Raw genomic sequence first — 23,083 nt, 5'->3', positions numbered from 1 at the left:
TAGAATGCCTTCCCCAAACATCACAGGTAGATGGAGTTATTCCTTTTTCTGGGATCAAATAATACTGTTCCTTGTGCTCTGGAGAATACAGGTTTATTGCAATGTTTGTGTCCTTCTTTCTCTGAGATGGGAAACACCCTCAAAGGTACAAACTTCATCTAATTCTTGATCCCAGTGTTCAGCAAAGTGCCTGACTCTGAACAGGTCCTCAGGGAAGGCCTTTTAGTAGTAGGCGTCTTGAATGTGCTCACCATGGGACAAGTCTCATGTTGCTCCCCAAAGGCTAATTAATAATGTTCAGTGGTCAAAGAAGAACATCCTCAGGAGTCCGAAATGTGGGCAGCAGTTTCCAGCCCTTACATGAGGCCAGGGCTGCATTAAGACCTCGGATCTGAGGCAGAGTCATTATCTTGTCGCTTGGCTTTCTTTTGAACTCACTGCCTCAAGAGGTCTCTAAACATTGAAGTTGTCAAGCCTGGACCTTGTTTGTACTTTTTAGGTTGGAGAGGGCCAGTCTAAACAGGACATCCTCACACAGGGTGGCCAAGGAGGTAGGAATGAGGGGACACACAGGCTAGCTTAGAGTCATCTAGGCTTGGAGGAGAGGAACAAGGAGGTGTCAGAGGGGCTTGAAGAAGGCACCTGGAATCTTGCTTTAATGACAAAAAAGTTTATGTGTATGCATTTTGCCTGTATATATGTGTACCGCATATATGCTTGATGCTGGAGGTCAGAAAAGGATGTCAGATACCCTGGAATGGGAATTATGGCTGGCTGTGAGTTGCCCCTGTGGGTGCTGGGAACTGAATCCCAGTCCTCTGCAAAAGCAATACATGCTTTTAATTCTTGAGCCATCATTTCAAACCTGGATTGGCGGCTTCTAGTGTTGGGAACATATGCCATGTAGCCAAGGGTGTGCCAATGGCAAGGAAGCTGCAGACAAATTTGAAGCAGCTTGTCTTCCAAGAATGCCTTGACCACCAGCTCCTGTGCTCAACCTTCAAGAGGACAGTGTTTGTGGGGTGTTAGGGAATTGAAGCTAAGTACCTGGACTCTTGAGGAGATAAGGGCAGTGGTAGCAGCAGCAAGAGTTCCGAGACCACCTTTGCTAACCCTCCCCAAAATCCTCAGACTCTTGCAACCCAGAATTAACAAGACTATGAGAGTGCACACCACAACTTTAGACATTGATAAAGAACATAGTCAGTTATCTCTTTGCAAGTAACTTTTATTTACAACTGAATTGGTGGCTTTGTTCCTCAATTTTTAGGGACACTTGGAATCGGCAGCCAGAGGGAAAATCTGCAGTGAAATCAAACTCATTCTACCCCAGCCATAGCTCAGGAAGCTCATTGGCTCGGTCTAGCCCCAGCTCTACCACCAGAGACATCAGCACTTCCTCATCCACTGGGTCAGAATCAATGATAGTAGGGCTCTGGGAACCAGAAGGAGTGGCTGATTCTCCCCCTTCTGCCCCTTCCAAACCTTCCACCCCTTCCACCTCTTCCACCCCGAAGCCCCAGTTTTGCAGGGGCCCTGCCTCCCCTGGTTGGTCTGGAGTGGCAGCAGCAGCTGCTGCCGCAGCGGCAGCGGCCCCATGATACTGGCTATTAAGCTTCTGCAGCTGCATACTGGCCAGCAGATGAGGGGCAGGGAGCAGGTTGAAGGGTGGGGGCTTGGTAGAAGGGCTGGCAGTAGGAGAGCCTCCTGGAGATGCTGATCCAGAGGAGCTCGCAGGAGCTCCATTGGCTTTGGCTCCATTTGAGTTGACCGCAGGGTAGTGCAGGATGGCCACTGCTTTGTGTTCCTTCACCCCGAGGTTGGAGTAGTCCAGAGAGGTCATCTCCTGGTCGCCATTCTAGAAGACAGAAAGGTATACCATAGTAGCCCTCCTGGTTTTCTTTTTGGCATTCACTGGATCTGGACTGCTCCTGCATGCCCTGCATTTACTGCTAATAGTGGGAAGGTGAGAGGAAGAGCCCCTGGACAGTGAGCTTTCTTTGGCTACTATGGTTCTGATTCCTAAGTTATCCAAAGTGGGCCTCCCTCCCCTGCTACTCAATGTGGCCCCCATCTAAAAAGGGCACCCCTTTGTCCCTCTCCTCAGCCCCACTATAATCTCTTTGCTACAGTGGTCTTGTTTCAATTCTGCTTCTTTGCTCCCTTCCTGCTGTCTGTCTTTCAATACCCCTAGTGAGTTCAATTCAATTGCTTTTAGACAAAAGCTACTCTCATTTTTCCCGACAAAGCCCTGCTGTATCTTCTCTGGTCAATCACACTGGCTACATGCACACCTAGGAAGGCTAGGAGCATGTCCCCTAAAGTCCATCTTTCCATGCCGCAGTATCTCCATCGGTAAAGTGGCAAAACTTACCTCCTTCACAGAGTTGGCACCACCCTTGACATCAAGTGCAGGCCTTGACATAGTTGGCATTTCAGAGTCTGGGCAGAAGTCAGATAAATCGGTGGGAGTTGAGGCCTCCAGCTGGAGCTGTTCGTCTGTAAGTAAAAGAGAAAAAATGAATAAAGGTGAAAGGCTTTCTTGACAAAGGAAGCACTAGAAAATTCCAAGTCAGGATCCATTCAGCTACACAAGGACGCTGATCAGATTAAACTAAACAAAAATAAAAAACCAAAACAAAACAAAAAACCAAAAAACCAACCAACCAAACAAACAAAAAAACAGAGAGAATCTGGGCAGGGAGCAGAGACTGAGGTGAACTCTGACCCGAGGCCAGGAATATGCTCTATTCAGCCAGGCTCTAACAACGACCCCCAATGCCGAGAGAGAACACATGAACATTTACTCATACAGGTTATTACAGAGTCCAAAGCTAGGGGTGGCGCTGTTCCTGATTCCCAGAGCAGGCATGTCCCTGAGAAAGCAGCGCACCACGTCAATGGACCACTAGCCGCCAGGTCTAGGTCTCCGATGGGACTGGGGGAAAGAGAGAATTCGGGAGAAGGATGCCCTAGAGTCTCCAAAGCCCTGTCTTGGGGTATGCCTACAAGAAGACAGCAGACCAGGGGGTTTTGGAGGCTCCGAGGCAGCAGGAGCCACAGAACAGCTGGAAGTAGCTCAGTTCCTCCATGTCTCAAGCACCTACGAGACAGTCCCTAGATTGGGCTTTGCTAGGACAACTGTCCCAGAGCCCATAGCCAGGCCACACCCATGTGGGCACGAGAGAAGAAAGGATTCTTCCTGGAGGGAAAATCCGATGAATCCAATGGTTTTCAGCCTGGAAGCAGCGGCAGCAGTTTGTAAAGCAGCATCTTGCAGTCCTTTGCCACATAGCTCTCCTGACCACAGGTCAAGTCCTCATACCCGAAATACTCAGATGGCTTCTAAAGAAATGATTCTCTTGCCCATGTGCCAAAGAGATAAGAGAATAAAGGGGAAAAAAATCAAAACCAACCAACCAACCAACCAAACAAACAAACAAACAAAAAACCACTTCGAACTCAGAAAATTAAAATTTCTTATTTTTCTGGAAGCATATGTTTAAAACCCTCATATATTCTAGCATTGTCATCTTAAGGAACCCAAGAGTCATTTCCCCAAAGAGACTAGAATTTTGCTGGGACTCTACCCTCCTTGTTACCCCCAGCGGTTGTTAAGAATGCGTTGGCTTCTAAAGGTACCACTATCCTTTTTCCTCTTCAGCAACCGCCTACTGGGAGAAAGGAAGGCAGGGGAAAAAAAAGGAGAAAACATAGAGGGGGCACTTGCTGGGTCCCGCACCACTGCTTGACTGAAGTACAAACAGAGCTGATGCAAGCCATCTATATTTCAGCCATCTATCTCAAGACAAGGGCGCTAAGCGTCTCGTCGTCAGGAGAGCCAGCACCGCCACTATAGCAAGTTCCTCATCGCTTCACCTTCGTCTCCATCTTATCCCTCCCGTATGGCACCCGTACCCAAATGTTCAAAGGAAAAAAAAAGCCCCCCCTCCCCAAGAGCAACACTAACAGGGGTTAGAAAATATGAGAAAAGTGCGTGTGTTCTAGTGTCGTCTCTCAGGGCAGGCCCTTGTAACATTCCCCTCGAGGCGCTCCAGCCCGCTCGGAAAGCGCAGAGCCCATCTCTGGGGTGATCTTATTTCCTGCCCCCCGCGATCCCATTTTCTATCCCCTACCCGATCCGTCGGCCATTGGAGGGGAACAACTTGATTCACGAATGTCTGGACGAGCCACGAAGTGACCACTGCGAAGCCGCCGGGAGCCGCCGCGGAAAAAGCCGCGCAACAAGTGCCGGCTCCGCGGCTTGCGCCTCCCCTCCCCAGCCCCGCCTGGCCGCCCCCCGCATCGATCCTCCCCCGCGCCCAAAGGGGGGTATGAGAAGCGGGGATGGAGAAAAGGGAGAGGCAGGTGGGGGGGGGGTCATGAACCTGTCCAGGGAGCAAAAGTTAAAAAATGACACCAACCGGTAATCTCCATCTCCATTGCTACTGAGAAATCTAAAAACAAATCCAAACAGCACTGCGGCTTGGCTTGCACGCCTCCAAGCAGCCCGTTGTTTACCGACAGCTCCCCAGGCCTCCTCGATGCGCCCCGGTGAGGGCCACCTGCGCGGGGCTTGGCCGGACGCAGCTCTGTCCGCCAGGAGCAAGCAGCAATGCCTGAGGGCTCCAAGCTTCCTTTACCTCAGGTGCTCTGAAGCAGACAGGCGATGAGACCTACATTTTGTTCAGAGCTACTTAGAGGGATCATATGGCAGCCTCCGTGGCTTCCTTCAAGGCCCAGGGTTGATGTCAAGGCTTTCTGTCCTGTGGTCATCCAGGGCAGAAAGAGGCAGGATGCGACGACGCTGAGAAATGCTGTTCTACGGGACGGGACCATGGGGCTAGGTGCACGCATGCAGTTCACATGGTTCATGGAAAAGCCAAGAACAGGCAGCGGGTTCGAAAAGCTTGCCACAGAGTTCGCAGAGATTCCTCTTGCCTTCCCACGATGCCAGGTTATTTTATTTTGATTATATAATTATTCACATCTAGCAAGAACAACATTTTGCACTTGGAGCACATCTCTCTTGTGTTGGTACGTTTTCTTACAAATCCTTACTAAAAGAGATCTGGGGCTTCTCATTTCAAGGCATGTTCCCTGCGGCTGGAAACTCCCACCGCACCCCTTTCAGGAAGGCCACCAAGATTACCCTATGTAATCAAGCCCCCCACCCCCTCCCACCCTCTCCTTTCAACAACTCAGTTTTTACGCCGTTTGTAAAACATGGCCTTTTGAAAAAGTACGATGTTTAGGAAACGAGGGAGGAATGTTACAAAGGCCTTTTCACTGTGTGTGCCTTGTGTCATAACTGGCTTTAAAGACCTGAAGATCTTTTTTCTTCTTCTTCTTTTAGGATGGCAAGTGCCCTGAATTTGCTCTTCTAACAGAGTCAGACCTGTTTGTTGATGAAATGACCGGCTTGCTGACAAAGAGGGGCATCAATGGAGAGACAGATCTAGGCCCTTCTTTGGCATTTCGAAGAAGCTAGGGTGAGTACCCTGGATGGATAACTAGGGAAACCCATTTTACCCCCGTTGGGCTAGAAAGCAGCCTTTCTTGCGCTGCTCATTGCTGCCCCCCCCCAGTCACTCTGCTGCAAGTCCAACCGGGGTAACAAGCACACTCCACTTGCCATTGCTACACTTCCTCACTTGGCTCGAAGACTCTGATTCTTTCCTGCAGAGAAGAGGCGCGGTCTGTGGGACCCTAAAGTTCTACTGGGGTAGCAGGAGAGGTACACCTCCAAAGTCTCTCGGTATTTGCCTGGGGTGAGAAAAGTTTCTGTGAAAGCAAGGGTGGAGAAGGAGCGGATTTAGGCTTGGCGTTTGAATCACGGTTGCTAATTTGGACCCCTGACCTGCCCCCTCCACCTCTGTTTGGACTCGGGCTGGTTGTAAACTACAGGACACAGCTGGGCTGCAGGCTCCCGTTCCCAGACCCGTGGATCCGCCCTCCATCTATTGGATGGCTCCCAGGCCAATTGTTAGAAAGAGGCATATGTTCATCTCAGCTTCTGGAGTGTCTCCGGAGCAGTTGCTCAACAGCTAGCCCCCTCCCCCATCCGGACCATTGAAGGCCAGAAAAAGGAGCGCCCTCCACCACACTTCTATATGCCCAAGTTCCAGAAAGATCCCCACCCCACGGGTGACTTCCTGTCATCTCCACTGCCCACCTCCCAGAGAGTAGGAATGAGAGGGCTATAAGCACTCAGCTTTGAAGCAGAAAAGTCACCCATTTCCTTTTGGGGGAATGGGAGTTGAGGTTAGTGGCAGAGACTGAGTGGGGGCTAAGAAGACATTTGCATTTCTAGGCAAATATGCCTTAGATCACTGACTTCCCAGCCGACTCCAGGGTTAGCTCGGAGCTCCGCTAAACTCTTTTCTCCAACTTAGCAAGTAGACCACAAGCTTGTGAAGCCAAGAGAGAAGTGATGCTCACCCAGCAATAGCCTTCTAAATGTCCATCATGAGCCGGACAACGAGCATCCTCTCTCTCGCATCATCTCATCCAACTCCTAGGACACCCCTGTGAGGTTGGATTACCAAAGGTGAATTAGCCTCAGAGAAGTGCCCAAGTTGGCACAGTCAAGAGGAAGGGAGTTTTTATTCTGGCGAGGCTGGCTGCAGTCTCTACCCTACAGCCCTACACCCTGCTGCCTGGAGGGCAAAGAAGAGGTCCAGAGTGCAAGTTCAGGGGTCAGTCGCCTGAACTAAATCCCTTCTCTGCCATTTGCTAGCTGTGTGGTCTTAGGGTAAGAGGCTGTGCTGGTGATGTATGTGTGCTCAGTTTTCCTATTAAGTGTATATTGTAAGAAATTAACAGAAACTGTAAGGTTAGGAAGGAATCTTCAGCTCGAGTGATTGATGCTGGGTGGTAAAATGGTTAGTACATGCTGGGATTGGTGTTGGTGCTGTAATGTGCCTTCTGATTCTTTTCCTTTGACCCCATCCCTGCCACAGCTCACACCCTTCAGGTTCAATAACACTTGCTGACTGAGTAATTGAAATATCAGACTGGGAGGGGGATGAATGAGCTCTCTAAACTCAGGAAGGAAAAGATGAGAATGCAGGTTTGTTTTCAAAACTCCACTCGCCACTGCCAAAGCTGCCTGGACCATGTGACTGGGATAAAAATGGGGTTGGTAAAAGATAATCATGCTTATAGGTCAGTCTGTAAATGTAGAAATGGACCCCAAAAATATAGTCAATATGTGCACAGAAAAGTTAAAAGGTACAAATTTAAATTAAAAAATTGTGTGTGTGTGTGTGTGTGTGTGTGTGTGTGTGTGTGTGTGTGTGTGTGTGTGTGTGTGCTTTCGTGATTTCATTTGCACCATATGCATGCAGGAGGTCAGAAGAGGGAATTAGATTCCCTGGAATTGGAGTTACAGGTGGTTTGTGAGCTGCTATGTGAGTGCTTGGAACTGAACCCAGGACCTCTGCAAGAGCAGTAAATGCTCTTGACTCCTGAACCATCTCTTCACCCCCCAACACACATTTATTTGAGTATATTTAGAAAAGCCAATGTGGTAGCACACACCTGTTACTCCAGTACTCAGGAGGATCATTAGTTCCAGGACAGCCTGGGTTACACAGCAAATCCCAGGCCAACCTGGGCTACACAGCAAGTTCTGGAGCAGCCTGGGCTACATATAAATAAGCATACATACATACACACATATATAAACAATTCTCTGTCATATACATATACACACATTCCATACATATACATATATGAAGGAGAATTGTTTATAATAGAAACCAACCATAAAGGTCTATGGCCAGGGAGTTTCCCTTGGTACCTTAACCACTACCTCCCAAATTCATTTTAAGATTTTAAGAACTTTTATTCATGACAAAATATTGAATAAAAGCCCTGGGTACAAAGTTGCATAAATATGAGGCCAAGGTGCGGAGGGTACAAAGGCTCCAAAATGAAGGTTTCTTTGCTTCCAACCCCATAGGACTATGGGAATAAAGCATTGGCCGGAGAAACACCCGAGAGGCAGTGCCAGTAAGGGATACGATTCTGAATTATCCTTTTCTATTTTCTCTAGTATGTAATTGTATTTACGTATTTGGTGTGTGTGGGAGATGTGTGCACGCGTGCCCCGTGTGCACCTGCCGCCGTGTATGTGTGGAGGTCAGAGGGTAGCTTCAAATGTGTGTCCTGGAGATGTAACTCAGGCCATCAGGCTCATTACCTGCGCAATCATCTCAGCAACCCAATGTCTCCTTTTTTTGAGATAGGGTCTCTCTATGTAGACTTGGCTGTCCAGGAACTCAATGTGTAGACCAGGCTGGCCCCAGACTCACAGAGATCCCCTTGCCCCTATCTCCCAGATGCTGAGATGAAAGGTGTGTGCCACCTCATCTAGCTTATTTTTCTTTTAATTAAATGTACATTTATAGTTATTAAGCTCCTTGAAAGTATATTTTGTTTCTTTTTTTGAGGCAGGATGTTATTCTGTAGCCTAGGAAGGCCTTGAACTTTCAATCATTTGGCCTCAGCCTCTTAAGTACTTGGACCTATTTTTGTTGAAATTATAAGTATACATAGAAAAAATATTGGGTGCAAATATACTAAAATGTTAACAGTGATTATAATTGAGTAGTGGAATTATGAGTAATATTTTTCTTTTTCCTTTTCGAAATTTTTTTGCAGTATGATTACATTGTTTTTTCACAATTAGAATAGATTCATAACTTGAAAAGTGCATAATCAGTAGTATTCTACTAGTGGTAAAATTATGAATGCAAATTGAAAAAAATGGGAAGGAAGTATATTGAACTATTAACAGTTTTTATATTAGCTGCTAAGGGATTGTGGGTAATTTCTTCTCATTTTTCTGTAATATGGTCTTATTATTTTTATAATTAAAATAAAATGATACCTAAAAATAGCGTATACAATATGATCCAATTTTTGCTAAAAATTAATATATGCATAGAAAAATAATTGATTATTCTGAAATGTGCTTGTCTCTGTGTGGTGGGGTATGAGTGATTTTTTATTCTTTTCTTTATAAATAAATTGTTTCTTCATTTTCCAAATTTTCTACAGCTATCATCTATTATTTTTAATTATGAAAAATGTAAACATTCATAAAGCAGTTAATAGTGGAGTACTTATGGGAAAAGGGTGCCTTTCTGAGATTTGCTTTAAAATAGTTCAGTGTGGGCCAGAGGAGACCGGATGGGGCTATAGATTAAATGAGAAAATTGTTGAGGATGGGTGTATGAGGCTTTTGTTTTCTTTTGGGAATGCTTGAAATTTTTATAATGAATATTTTTCTTAAAAAGCCTCTTTCACAAAGACCATTTCTTTTCATTTTTGCCAACTGTATGTGATTCCCTCCATTTCCCAGACAGCTGTGACTCAGAGTCGGAGTTATTTGTCCCGGGTCTTCTCACTCCAAGTCCAGGGCTCTGTCCACATCCCAGGTGCTGTTGCTGGGCATCTTCTTTTTCTTTATTGTTTTAAAAGTTTTTAAAAAGGTTTATTTATTTGTATTTTATGAGTATGGATGTTTTGCCTGCATTTATGTATGTGTACCTTGTCCATGGTGCCTGGTGGCCACAGAGCCAGAAGAGGGTGCTGGATTCCCTCGTATTGGAGCTTTGGATGGTTGTAAGCTGCCTTGAAGATGCTGGAAACTCAACCTGGGTCCTCTGGAAGAGCAGTATGTGCTCTTAACCCCTGGGCTATCTCTCCAGCCTTTCTTTTTTTTGTTTGTTTCTGTTTTGCTTTTGCACTGCTGGGGATCAAATCTAGGGCTTCATGCGTACTGTACCAGTGAACTGAATCCTCAGCTCTGTTTTCTCTCTCTCTTCTTTTAGTAATTAAAAATAACATTTTATCTGATTATAAATGTAATTGTTCACGGAACCGACTTTTGAGTGAACAGGAATGTACTAGAGGAAGACATACTAATCCACCCCCAAGCAGTGTTGTTAACCCTTGGCTGTTGGTTCTGTGGACTGTCTCCATGCCTCTTCTTGCAGAGGTACTGCTAGCGGTAAACCTCTTAGGGAGAGTAGTTAGCCATCTCTGAGTGCATCTGCAGCTGTTTAAGGTTTACCCATCCCAGCTCTCTCGTTGTCCCCTTCAGAGGCTGTAGTCTGGGTCCCCTTTTAACAATCACCTCCACCCCAACAATCCAAACAAATGAAGCCCATTAGTGGAAGTTCAGGTGACCCTTCTTCCCTCACCAACCTGGGGACTCTGCCCAGAAGCCATCTTAGAACCTGGGCATTTGCAATGCTCCAAGTGGGCCTGTGCCTCCATTTCCCCATCTGGGAGATACTAGTGAGACTAGCAGACCAGTAGGCCCCTGCCAGGGAGTGATGAGCTAACGTCTGTAGCGCTTTCCAGCCCCTCTGAGCAAGGTGCTGGAGCTTCCCAGGCTTGGCCTGCGCCTGCTGCTACCAGCCTGATCGAGTGCCTGGCCTGGCCTGGCCATTCAATGGAGGGAGCGGCTGCATTCCTCTGACCCAGGCCAGCCCAGCAGGCTTGGACAGGCCTGCTTTTGCTGCTGAGTTTTTCAAAAAAAAGATGGAGAAGAAGAAATGGAACAATATCAGTTACTAGGAGGAAAAGGCCCAGAAAAATAGAAATCAACAGATAACCGAACACCCCTTGGTGCCCTAGTCAGGCTGTAGATTCTAGCGGTGCTTTCTTATTGACAAAGGGGCGGGGGAATGTTTGGAGAGGGCCAGCAACTGGACCCAGTTAAGCAGATTCCCTGCTTGAATTCCTGACATTTATACATAACAGAAAAAATAAAGATACACAAACAATTCCAGCCATTGGGGTTCTTTCATCTTTCTGGATGGTTCTGCCCACTCTGTTCTTTGAGAATGCTCAACCAGTATAGGCCCCTCCTCTGTGTCCCTTCTAGCATCCAACCTCCCAAGAACCCTAGGAAACCAACCATCATCTCCATGTCGTTGACTTATTATTATGTTTTACTATGCTAGAGATGAAACCAGAGCCTTCCACATGCTACAGCTACAAGGACCCCGTCCCTCACCCCCAGCCGCAATTTGGAAGGAAGGATCAAGGCTCGGAGGTGAACCAAGCCCTAGATCCCACAGCTAGTAAGGAGCAGAGCTGGAATTCACAGCAAACTCTGACTGACTCACCATTGAGGTCAAACTCCCCTAGGCTACTGACTGGTCTGTCGTCTGCATCTGTACCTTCCTTCCTTCTTCTAGAATGGTTGCTTCACCGCATCCATTCATGGTAAATGGTGAACACATGTGGCCTGAAAGTCTAAGTGGTTCCGGTTGAGGCAAGAGCCCAGTTAAAGGCAGTCCCAGTCAGGGACAGTCATAGCCATCTCTTGAGACCATGTACAGGGTGGGAGAGGGCTGCAGCCTGGTGGATGGCAAAGAGGATTCTGGAAGAAATATCATCCAGGGAAAGGCGTAGGGTTCAAAGGAAGAGAGTGTGAGGTGCCAGAGAAGGGAAGAGAGTAGCAGCTAGGCAGCCTGGCCCTGAGCTGTTGGGTTTCAGCAGTGAAGCTGGAGGCCTCGGGAAGGTGTGAGGCTTTGTGGGGGAAGCAAAACTCTGCTTTAAGCATGTTTAGTTTAAGCTGTTGGCAGAACATCCAAGTGGAAATAGCTTGCACACAGCCAGGAATATAGGACTGGAAAGAAAGTGTGAGGTTGTGTCAAAAAGAGCAATCCTCGGGATGACTTTGGGCCAAACTGTGGAGAACTTTCCCCTGCCTCCATCTATTGACACAGAGAGGAGCTTTCTCCTGAGGACCCTAGAGACACTGTCTTTACTGCACCCCCCCTCCATCTCTGGCTCCTCTAGCCTAGCACAATCATAGACACATGCTTCAAATCCCTGAAGGGTAGAGTGAGGGGATCTCAGTCTGTAAATTTTTCCACGCCAAGGACTGACAGGGGCCTCATCACGCTTTTCTGAATATATGTAGGCTAGGCCTTCAGGGTGCCGGATCCTCCCTGGTTTCTCTTCAGCTTCTGGAACACAAGCCTTTGGGGTCTTGTGTGTTCTCTTCTTTTTGCCACCTGCCATTCTCAGCATAACACAGTATCTCTCAGTCCACTTGTTTTTTTTTGTTTGTTTGTTTTTGGTTTTGTTTTTTTTTTGTTTGTTTTTTGTTTTGTTTTTCGAGACAGGGTTTCTCTGTAGCTTTGGTGCCTGTCCCGGAACTAGCTCTTGTAGACCAGAGTGCTGGGATTAAAGGCGTGCGCCACCACCGCCCGGCCCACTTGGTTTTTTCTTTCCGTTTTTTTGTTTGTTTTTGAGACAGGATTTCTCTGTGTAGCTGGCTGTCCTGGAACTCACTCTGTAGACCAGGCTGGCCTTGAACTCGCAGAGATCCGCTTGCCTCTGCCTCTTGAATGTTGGGATTAAAGGTGTGTGCCATAATCACCCAGCAGCTTACTTCACTGGTTTAAAAAGGCAGGGATTTTTTTTTCTCTCTCTCATAGTGCTAGAGTTCGAACTCTGAACCCCATGTTGTGGAAATGCTCGACCATGAAGTACATCTGAGCCCTAGCTGAAGCCATTTTCATCTGGCTCCCTGCAACGATGAAACTTCCTTGTGCTTAAGACCTGACATATAATGGCCCTTCCTCTCTTTTTCATCTTTGTGCCTGGGGCATTTACCTGCATGGCCCCTTTTCGGGTCTGTGCCTTTTCCTGCTCAACCTCCCAGTTCTATCCTAGTTGAGGTTTCATATTTGTCCTCCTCTGCCAGAACCTTTGTTGCCATGGCTAAGTGTTCCAGGTTGAGATACTAGCCCCTGTTGTTGCTCTTGGCCTTTGACTTTGGAGGTTAACATGGATGTGTGATTCAGTTCACGTCCATAACCTGGGGAATTATAAATATTTCCACTGGTTCCTACTGCCTCAGAGATTTATCCCTCTGGGGATCAGCTATTGAAGCTAGAGGTGAACAGGATCTTAGGGCACGTATTTCAGAAGGTCAGGGTGCAGGCTCTGTCGTCACCTAAGCATACAGGATCACAGGCCTGGTTGCTCAAGGTCCCTTATGTATTACGGTGTCCCCTTTGGCAAGAGTAGCTGGAATTGTATGCTGGTTCTTCCCGGCTTTGTTCATGTCTCATCCTAGGACCAATGGCTTGGAGAGAAGAACCCAAACTGAATTGCAGTGTACAACCTCCATGAAGCTGACTTTGAGGTCCAGCAGCCTTAACTGTGGATCCTACACAGATTAGGTTTCTAGTACCACCAAGTACATGAGCTCAGGGAAGCATTATTCCTACTGGGTCTGAATTTAGCATCGGGGTCATGTTCACTGAACACTTACTAGGTGACAGGCCCTTACTGTTCACCAAGTCCTACAACAGTCTAAGGTGTTAGTGGAGCATTGTTATTATGTTGTCCCTGTGTTCCTGACAGAGAAGAGAAGAATAGACATGGTACATCTTACTGAGGCTGTACAGCCTGTGTGTTTGAGGTTGAGGAGTCAAGCCAGGCTGACCAGCCACAGTGTCTCTGCTACTGACCCCGGGACCTTTCTGCCTCCTTAAGAACACCCATTGCCACCTGCCCCTTAGTACAAGGTCAATTGTCATACGTTTTCTTTACTCCATGTTCAGTGATCATCATCATTATCATCCATCCTATCTTCTAATCAAAGGAGGAAAGCTCAGAGAAGGGAAGTGACTGGACGGCCCAGCTAGCAAGTGAGAACACTGGTGCTGGAAGCCACTTCTGCCTGCCTCACCTTCTCTTTTCTCCCCTCCCCCACGGCAGTTCTCACCTTTCTGCAAAGGGCACGTGAGATGATGCTAGAAGGGAGAGTATTTGGGTGAGGAAAGGAACTAGTGGGAAGGGAGCCAGAGAAAATAATGGAGGACATGAGCAAAGTATATGATGGGTTATATGCAAATGCCATAATGAAACCCATCATTTACACAATGAATGCAAGCTAATAAACAAGTAATAATAATAATACTATGGGGAGATGGCTCAGTCAGTAAAGTGCTTGCAGTGCAGACACGAGAACCTGAGTTCAATTCCCCAGCACTTGTGTAAAAAAAGCCAGGAGCACCGTTGTAGTGGTGCACACCTTTAATCCCAGCACTCAGGAAGCAGAGGCAGGCGACTCTGTGCGTTTGAGGCCTATAATTCCAGCCCTCATATAATCCTATTGCTGGGGAGGTGGAGACAGGAGGATCCCTGGGACTTGTCGACCATCAGTCTAACTAAATCAGTGAGCTCCAGGTTCAGTGAGAGACCCTGTCTCCAAAAGTAAGATGCAGAGAAATTGAGGAAGATGCCCGGTGTTGACCCCTGATCTCCACATGGGTGCACATATACATACATCTACGCACAAACACACATGCATACAAAATAATGAAAACCCCAATACAGCAGATGGGGACTGGAGGGATGACTGTGTCTAAACCTCGTTGTGTGACAGAGGAGGAAGCTAGCACTCCACCTGGTTAGAGTTAAGGCCAAAAGGACAGACTGAACAAGAAGTATATATTCAGTGGAGAAATCCAAAATTCAGTGAGAGGAAGAGAAAGATAATGATGGGGACAGGGGGAGCAGTGGAGAATAGGCATTTGGGGGAGAAAACAGGGTAAGGAAAAGAAATCAAATTCTTAAGGAAAAGGCTTAAAGTGAGGTGAAAGCATAAGTGACTGGCCATCTGGAACCAGCACAGAGCTGCGGGGGGGGGGGGGGGGTGTTTGTGAAGCATGGGAGCTAGATCGACAGGTGCAAGGGCCCAGCTGCTGCCAGCCAAGAACTGTCCGGGCCCAGTGCCCAGCCGGAAAGGAGCATAACTGAGAGAGACTTCTCCAGGGGTATTTTGGCTGGGGGACCATGGGAGGAAGCCGCCCTCTCTCACAGCCTGGTGGGGCTTGCCTCTGGCCAGCTCCTAGAGAGAAGGGACCTTGACCACTCTTTGGATTTGCATTGTCTTCAAGCCTTTTCCAACTGTTGCCTTTGGGGCCTGGAATATGGATGATTCTTTGTTCTCTGAAATATGGATGAGTCCTGGAATGGCCTGAAGGATTAGGAAATGCCATTTCATGCTACCATTAGCTGGAAAGCTCAAAGGGATAACGGGCTAGATAGAGAGTGGAATGGTTGCCAGAGTCATTGGATAACCTCCCATTTAGCTCCGTGTGTGTGGCTTAGTCTCGTAGTGACAGTCTGACCCTGGTTCGAGTCTCTAGGCTTCCACTCCTGGCTGGTTGACTTTTGGCAAGCAACTGGCCCTTTGGGTCTCAGTTTCCTTAGGTGGAAGGTGAGGAAAAGTAAGAATATCTGCATCGTGAGGCTGTGCCAGGGTTGGATGAGATAATGTCTGTGGCTAGAAACTCCAGTGCTGTACACATGTGAGTAATTATTCTCCCCTGACCTCTGTTCCCTGCTGCTTGGGGGATGGAGTCAGCCTTCCAATCTGAGTCCAGTTCCAAGCCTGACTTCACCTCTTTGGCCCTGTTTTCCTCTTGTCACATAGGACTGTATGGGGAAGTCAGGCCTATTGACCCACTGCAATGGACTTAGGGTCAGCCACGATTCGTTGTGCAGTTTTTATTCAGGCTACTAATGTGAAGTGAACCCCTGCTTCCCTCACTAAGACCTCGAGGGGACCAAGGCATCACCTTGGTTCTCAAAGAATTCCTGATAACTATACTGAGGAGATAGGAGAGCAGATGTTAATGGAATGGAGTAGAAGATAGGCAGGCGACATCTGAGCCAAGGCACCAGGGACAGCACAGTCAGAGGCCTTGATGGGAGCTAGGAACCAGACTTGGACACCACATTAAGAAATCCAGCCTTGATGTTGTGGTCATTGAAGGTAATGTGGGCAGATAACCATGGAGATGGGGACGGTTGGTTACTCAGAAAAGCGTTCATTGCCGTGACCTTCTTCCTCCGCCTTATACCCCTAGTGGGTGAGCTCCAGGCTTCCTGCAATTCTTCCAGGCTTCTGCCCTGAATGTGAGCATGTAAGGCTTGTTGCCTCTCTGATCCCCCCAAGTTCAGCAAACAAGCACTTCTGTTCATCCTACTTTTCAGTCCTAAATCCCACCATGCTCTTGGCCAGTATTTGCCTGATGAGCACATGCTCTTCATATAAGAGCCCTTCCAGTGCAGCCTGGTGCCGGGGCTCTTCTTACCACTTCCATTTCCACTAGCCCAGCCCTTGTTGCCGCCCCTCTTCTTTTTAATTTATTATTAATTATTGCTATTTTAATTTGTTTCTCAATACAGGGTTTCAGGTGTACTCCTGAAACTTGCTCTGTAGATCAGTCTGTCCTCAAACTTAGAGATTCACCTGTCTCTGCCTCTCAAGTGCTGGGATTAAAGGCGTGTGCCACCAGGCCCGGCTTTAATTTTTATTTGTGTGTGTGCATGTGCGTGCTTGCGTGTGTGCGTGTGTGTAAATGTGGGATGCACATGCCATGGTGGTATATGTGAAGGTCAGAGGAATTGGTTCACTCTGTGGGTTCTAGGGCTTGAACTCAGGTCATCAGATTTGCATGGCAGGTGCTTTGGAGTTTGCGCTTTCTTTCTTTCTTTCTTTCTTTCTTTCTTTCTTTCTTTCTTTCTTTCTTTCTTTCTTTCTTTCTTTTTCTTTCTTTCTTTCTTTCTTTCTTTCTTTCTTTCTTGCGTGCGTTCTTTCTCTCTTTCTTTCCTCCCACCCTCCCTTCCTCCCTCCCTCTCTCTCTATCTCTCTCTCCCTGCCTGAGCTGTGTGTTTCCCCTTCTCATTCTGCTTCTGTCATTGATTAGCTCACAGGTGTTGGCGCCACATTCACCCCTCCCCCATCCTCCTGTCTATTACCTGTTTCACTGCGGTAGCCTGCTGATTCATTTCAGCTCTCCAGCTCCTGCCCCCTTTCAGTGTGTTCTCCAAACCGTGGACCAAAGAATCCTCTCCTTAGTTCTGGCATCTGCAATAATAGCTCCTCATCCTCCCCAGAGGGAAAGGCAAAGTCTGCACACGAGCTTCTTCCTCGTGCTTCTCCATACTTCCCTCTCCTGCTCTCCCCTTTGTTTTCGTTAGCTCTGGGCACACTGGTCTGGCTGTGTCTTGGATATGGTATGGCACTTGCCTTTTACTGCTTATCTTCGTCCCCCCTCCCCCCCACCTCAGCCGAACATGGTCTCTTTATGAAGCCCAGGCCTGCCTCAACCCCTCTGGTACTGGAATTATAGGTTTGCAGCCCTCTGACCAGCTTAAGGCGTTTCTTTCTTCGCTATCTATCTATCCATCTTTCTCTTTTTGAGACAGGGTCTCATTAGGCATTCCTGGCTGCCCTGGAACTCTCTTTGTAGATCAGTCTGGCCTGAAAATCAGAGATCCACCTGCTTCTGCTTTCTGAGTGCTGGAATTAAAGGCATGCCCTATCAAGCCTGGCCTCAAGGCTGGTTTTTTCTTTCTCAGACAAACAGGTTTCTCGAAAATACCTGGCTCAATAATGAAAGGCCTTAACAAATCTAGTGCATTCCAGGCGTTTAAGCCTAAATTTCAACAAAATCAAGTTAAGGGGGAAAAAAAAAGTATGACATTCCAGAAGAAATCACTGTGAAGGTAAATATTTAAAAATTAATGAATGATCTATTTACATCTTCAAAAATGTGTAGTAAATATTTAGAAAGATACATAGGTTAGGCTCAAAGCTGTGCGTAGGCTCTTTTCTTTTAAGATTTCTTTTTATTATTTTTAAAGCATGTGTATGTGTGTGTATGCATGCGGGTATGTGTACACGGATGCGGGTGCCCACTGAGGCCAGAGGTCTTGGAGCTGGAGTTACAGCTATCTTCCCAGCCCCTTTATCTTAGATTCTTTACATCTATTGTCCCTCTGCTCACACATCTGGAGTCAGGTCTCTGGTCAGCACGGATCTCTCCAACAGCACTTATTCAGGTATGTTTTCTTTTTGTTTTTTTGAGACATTGTCTCTCATGAAGGCCTGAGTGTTCTGAAATCTTTTTTTAAAAAATAAGATATTTTTAAAAGAGCAGCTCTATTCCCTTGCTTCACCCCCCCCCCCCCAGAGCATAGCTCCACCAGGTCATATCTTTACCTCCAATGAGAGAGAAACCCCCAGCTGGGCAGGATGGCACACACCTTTAATCCCAGCAGTCTGAGCTTGAGGCAGGTGGATCTCAGTGCTTGAGGCCAGCCTGGTCTACAGAGCAAGGTCCAGGCTACACAATGAGACCCTGTCTCTAAAAGGGTGTGTGTGTCTGTCTCAAGAGACAAGGCTGTGAAAAAAGAAAGAAAAAGAGACCTTTAGGAGAGCAGGGATTTTTGTGCTTGATTCTTGTTTATTTCCTCCACTGATTAGTACATTGTCTGGGTGTCAGTAGTTGTCTGTTCATTGGGTTCCATCTTCAGCACCCTAAGAGAAGCTGTAGGAGAATCAGAGGGGAGGGTGCAGAGATCAACCAGGCCAAACGTGCTCTGGAGAAGATGAAGGGCTCTCTGAAGAGGACACAAAGATGCAAAGAGGAGGCGAGCTGCATGGTGACTGACAGAGAAGGCTCGTACTTCATGTAGAAGGAACAGGGATGGAGGGATGACAGCTTTCCTTGCTTCCAGCTTCCCATGCTATTAGTAATACCAGGATCCTATCCTGGGACCAATAAGCAGGGGACAGGCACCTTCAGGAGAAGATAGCCTGGACTTTCTAAAAAGAAAACTGCAAGACAATGCTAGTTTCCATCATCCAGGCAGAGGAGAGGGCTGGAGGTGATTGGCCAGGGCAGGACAGGGGCAGACAAAAAAAAGTGCATGGTACTTAGCTGACTGTGAGAATGGCACTTCCCACCTTTGCCAATACCCAACTGATTTCCAATTTTGACAATTTGTTTTCTGCCTGATTTTGCTTACAAACATGCATATAATCCTCACAACCCAGCACAACGGTCCTCACGAGGTGTTCATCATCACTACCAAAAATGCTAGCCAATGTCTCTTGGTACCCACAGCAAATCCCAACAGGGCTGCCAAAGGTATTTGGGTGCCTTTTAGGGGAAGCTAGAGAGAACCAGCAGAAGCTTAGAGTAACTGTTCTTCCCCTTGAGTCCTCCCAGCAGTGACTTAGGTCCCTAAGTCATGTGGCAGTCATGAGTACTGAGCCTGAGAAGGTGGGAACGAGCTGCATCACAGTGGGAGACACTGATAGTTAAATAACCAAAGAAGTGCGGAGACAGTCTCAAATTAAGTGATTTTATTAGCTATCGTCAGTGAGCTACAAACTCCCCTATATTCAAGAAAAGAAAACCCAGAGGAACGTGGCCCAAGAGGATCTCTAAAGCAATAGCTAAATGCGCCATTCTGTAAAAAGGATTTCTGTACCAGAGGCCGAGAGAGGACAGAATCCTGTTAAATTTTCTCGGAACTATTTTCTAGCCACACTGTTTATGGAAATACCAGAACCAGCTTATGCTTGTGGTTTGGGGAGAGCTATTTATGTTGAGAAGAATGTGGGCGTGAGGAAAATTGAGTTGGGGGTTATCTAATTATTTTGTTTATTTGGAACAGCGACAATAAATAAGCTTCCTTTAAAAAAGGATTTAGCAACAAACACGTCGAACATGCTCAATATCATTAAAGAAAAGTGAACATTCAAACAATGGCTACCTTAACCTCTTAGATGGGTGAAGACCAAGTTGAGGGGAAGGTGCCTTTAGCAAGCCACCTTCATACACAGACTTCAGTGGGAACCACGACAAAGGTTCAGAGAATGCCAGCCTGTCGTTGTTGTGTTTGTTTTTAATGCACATGCTCTTTGATCCAGCTGGTGCCTAGCCCCAGATTTGTCTTGAGGAAGTGACACTACAAATGAGCAAGGGGATCAACAGGGAGCATCTCCACTGCAGTGGGTTTTGTGAGGTGACATTCACAGGACAGTCGGCCATTTTTATTTATTTATTTATTTATTTTTTGGTTTTTCGAGACAGGGTTTCTCTGTGGTTTTGGAGCCTGTCCTGGAACTAGCTCTTGTAGACCAGGCTGGTCTCGAACTCACAGAGATCCGCCTGCCTCTGCCTCCCGAGTGCTGGGATTAAAGGCGTGCACCACCACCGCCCGGCTCAGTCGGCCATTTTTATAGTGGACAATCCAGTGACATTTGGCATGTTCACAAAATTGTGCTATCTAGTTCCTAAACATTGTCATTACTCCAAACTAAAGCCACTTCCCATTCAATAGTTGCTAACACTCCAGTCGGGCTCTGGGAAGAGTCAAACTGGTGTCTCTGCATTTGCTTATTTATTATTTAAAATATATTATTTTACTTATTATTGCCATCACTTGAGGTTTATTTTTTGAGCCAGGGTCTTACTCTGTCACCCATGTAACTCTCTTCTTCTGTCTCCTAAGTGCGTATATTACAGGTTTGCTCCACTGGGTCCAGTTTATTCTGAATAGTTTATGTAAGTGGAACCATACAATATGTGTGGGCTTTTCTATTTGGTTTCTCTCACTGAGCATGGTTTTAATACCGTAGCACGTTTCAGAACTTAGTGCTTTTTATGGCTCAATAGTATTCTGTTGTGTGCAGATACCACAGTTTTTCCATTCACTAGTTTATGAGTGTTTATTTGGCTGTTACAATATTTATTTGGCTACCTTTTAACTATTGCCATTTGTTTGGGCGCCTCTTTTTAGTTCTTTAGGGCATGTAGTTAGAAGTGGAGTTGCTGGGAGCGAAGGTAATTCTATGTTTAGCTTGTTGAGGAATCACCGAACTGTTCCCACAGCAGTTGTGGGATTTTTACATTTCCCCGAGCAATGCACGAGGGATTCTACTTCTCCACATACTCAACTCTTGCAATTTTTTTCACTTTTTAATTATAGCCATCCTTGTGTGTGTGAAATGACATCTCATTATGGCTTTGATTTGCATTCCCAAATGACTAATGATGTTCAGCATCTTTTCATGCATTTGTTGGTCATTTGTATGTCCTCCTTGGAGAAATCTCTAAGTTCTTTGCCCATGTTTAAAATGGAGTTGTCTTTTATGTGCTGTGTTTTTACATTTTCTCCTCCTTCCCTACTCCTTCTCCCCCTGCCGTGGGAGTTGACCCCAAGGGGACCTACACAGTAGGTAAGCACTCTGCCATTGCACTACACCCCAGGCCCTCATTTTATTTTTCTTCTCACAATTTTCATTAGCATATAGAAATTATTCAGAATAACAATATTCCTGGGGACTTCTTTTGAGACAGGGTCTATGCAGTCTGAGCTGGTTTCGACTCCTGTTTCGTCTACCCTTTTCTCCCAAGTGCTGAAATTACAGACACGTGCCACCATACCTGGGTCATTTGGAATTTTGTGTACATGCATATCTATTGTGCTTCGATCACATTCGCTGCTCCATTACCCTGGCTTACTTTCCCTCCCCGCTCATCCCCCCACTCTTCCCTAATAGTCCCCTTCTATCTTTAGACCTTCAATCCAGATTCTCAAATTAGATATTTCTTTCTGAGTTTGGCATCTGTTACTCATCATCATAATCCTCAGTTTCATTCATTTTTCTTCAAATCACAGGATTTTATTTTTCCTTATGTTTAACTAATACTCTCTGGGCATATTTTCTTTATTCATCTGTTGATGCATACTTAGGCTGATGCTGGCTATTATGAATATGCTGCAAAAAACAGGGAGGTCCAGGTATCTCTATGGCATGCTGCCTTTAAATTCCTTCGAGTGAATACTCAGGAGTGGTATTCATGGATCATATGGTAGATATTTTAAAAATATTAAGTATTTGTGTGTGCATAACATGTATTCATGGGCGTCAATGCCATGAAGTGTGTCTGGAGGTCAGAGGACAACTTTGGGAAGTTGATTCTCTCCTTCTACCTTTATGTAGCCTTGGGGCATGAAACTGTGGTCAGCAGGCTTGCCCATAGAGCAGTTCTAGTTTTAGGTTTTTGGAGAGACCTTTGTACTGATTTCACAATGGTTGAAGTCATTTACATTCTTACCATCAGTGTCTAAGGGGTTCTTTACCCGGCATCTTCACCAGCCTTCGTTGGTTTGTGCTTTTTGTTTATTTTTGTTTTTGGAGACAGGGTCTCACTAGGTAGCTCTGGCTGTCCTGGAACTCACAGAGGCTACACGTGATCCTGCCTCTCAAGTTCTGGGCTTAAAGCTGCTTGCTACCATGCCAGGCTTACGTGTTTTCTTGATGATAGCCTTTCTGACTGGAGTGAGATGGCCTCTCAGGGTAGTTTTGATCTGCATTCTATGATGGCTAAGGATGTGGAACACTTTACAAAAAATACTTACTGGCCATTTATACTTCATCTTTTGCAAAAATGTCGGTTTAGTTCATTTGTCCATTTATTGATTGGATCGCTTGTTTTTTATGTTAAATTTTGTGAGTTGTTTATACATTCTGGCTATTAATCCCCTGTCAGATGAATAGCTGGAAAAGATTTCCTCCCACTTTGTAGGCTGTCTCTCCTCTCTGATAATTGTTCCCTTTGCTATGCAGAAGCTTTTTAATTTGATGTGATTCCATTTGTCAGCTCTGCTATTATTTCCTGAGCTATCAGAGTCCTGTTCAGAAAGTCATTGCCTGTGCTTAGATCTTCAAGTGTTTTCTCTAGTGTTGGTTTCCTGGTAATGTCCTTTGCAAGGAAAAAACTGTGAGTTTTGATGAGGTCCAATTTATTTTTCCTTTGTTGCTTATGCTTTTAGTGTCATATCTAAGAGTACATTGCCACATCCAAGGTCCTGAAGATTTTACTCCCATGTTTTCTTCTGAGTTTTATAGCTTGGATTCTTACAAAACTGTGATCTCTTTCAAATTTATTTGTTCTTCTCCTGTGAGATAGGGGTTCAACTTCATTGTTTTGCGTGTGGAAACATAGTTGTCTCAGTACCATTTGTTGAAGAGCTTGTTTGAATGGACTTAGTAAATCTATTCAGAATCAGTTGGTTATATTGTGTTACATTATTTCTATGTTATCTGTTTTGTCTCATTGTACCTCTATACCTGGGCTTATGCTAGTATCATAGTATTCTGGTTGCTACAGTTTCTTAATAATTAAAGCATTAAAAAAATAAGTTCTCATTATGTAGTCTTGTC

At 46.1% G+C, this 23,083-nt stretch overlaps 1 protein-coding gene and 1 long non-coding RNA gene across 5 annotated transcripts in view; one reads left to right on the top strand and one right to left on the bottom strand.

The window, feature by feature from the left end:
* Positions 1-1,217: 1,217 nt before the first annotated feature.
* LOC121445322 (cbp/p300-interacting transactivator 1-like) overlaps positions 1,218-23,083 on the bottom strand; it is a 71,396-nt gene continuing 49,530 nt past the window's right edge. Inside the window, exons 1-3 of one of the 3 annotated variants that reach the window (XM_041647386.1) lie at positions 4,425-4,600; positions 2,375-2,499; positions 1,218-1,858 (exon numbers count right to left, since the gene is read on the bottom strand). In XM_041647386.1, coding sequence (XP_041503320.1) covers positions 1,325-1,858; positions 2,375-2,499; positions 4,425-4,443 — 678 coding nt within the window. In that variant the 5' untranslated portion in view covers positions 4,444-4,600 and the 3' untranslated portion in view covers positions 1,218-1,324. Of the gene's footprint in view, positions 1,859-2,374; positions 2,500-4,136; positions 4,308-4,424; positions 4,601-23,083 lie in introns of those variants that run through there. The other 2 variants (XM_041647387.1, XM_041647388.1) reach the window with 2 other exon arrangements.
* Positions 5,381-23,083, top strand: part of LOC121445323 — a 57,248-nt gene continuing 39,545 nt past the window's right edge. For both annotated transcript variants that reach the window (XR_005973915.1, XR_005973914.1), the window contains exon 1: positions 5,381-5,492. This is a non-coding gene — a long non-coding RNA (uncharacterized LOC121445323). The remainder of the gene's footprint in view (positions 5,493-23,083) is intronic.

This window comes from Microtus oregoni, unplaced genomic scaffold (assembly GCF_018167655.1).
Source record: "Microtus oregoni isolate MIOR12 unplaced genomic scaffold, Mior012 000174F_ref0000296, whole genome shotgun sequence".
In the NCBI taxonomy this organism is placed as follows: Eukaryota; Metazoa; Chordata; class Mammalia; order Rodentia; family Cricetidae; genus Microtus; species Microtus oregoni.
The sequence above is the reverse complement of the archived record's forward strand: the minus strand, read 5'-3'. Positions and strand labels throughout refer to the sequence as shown.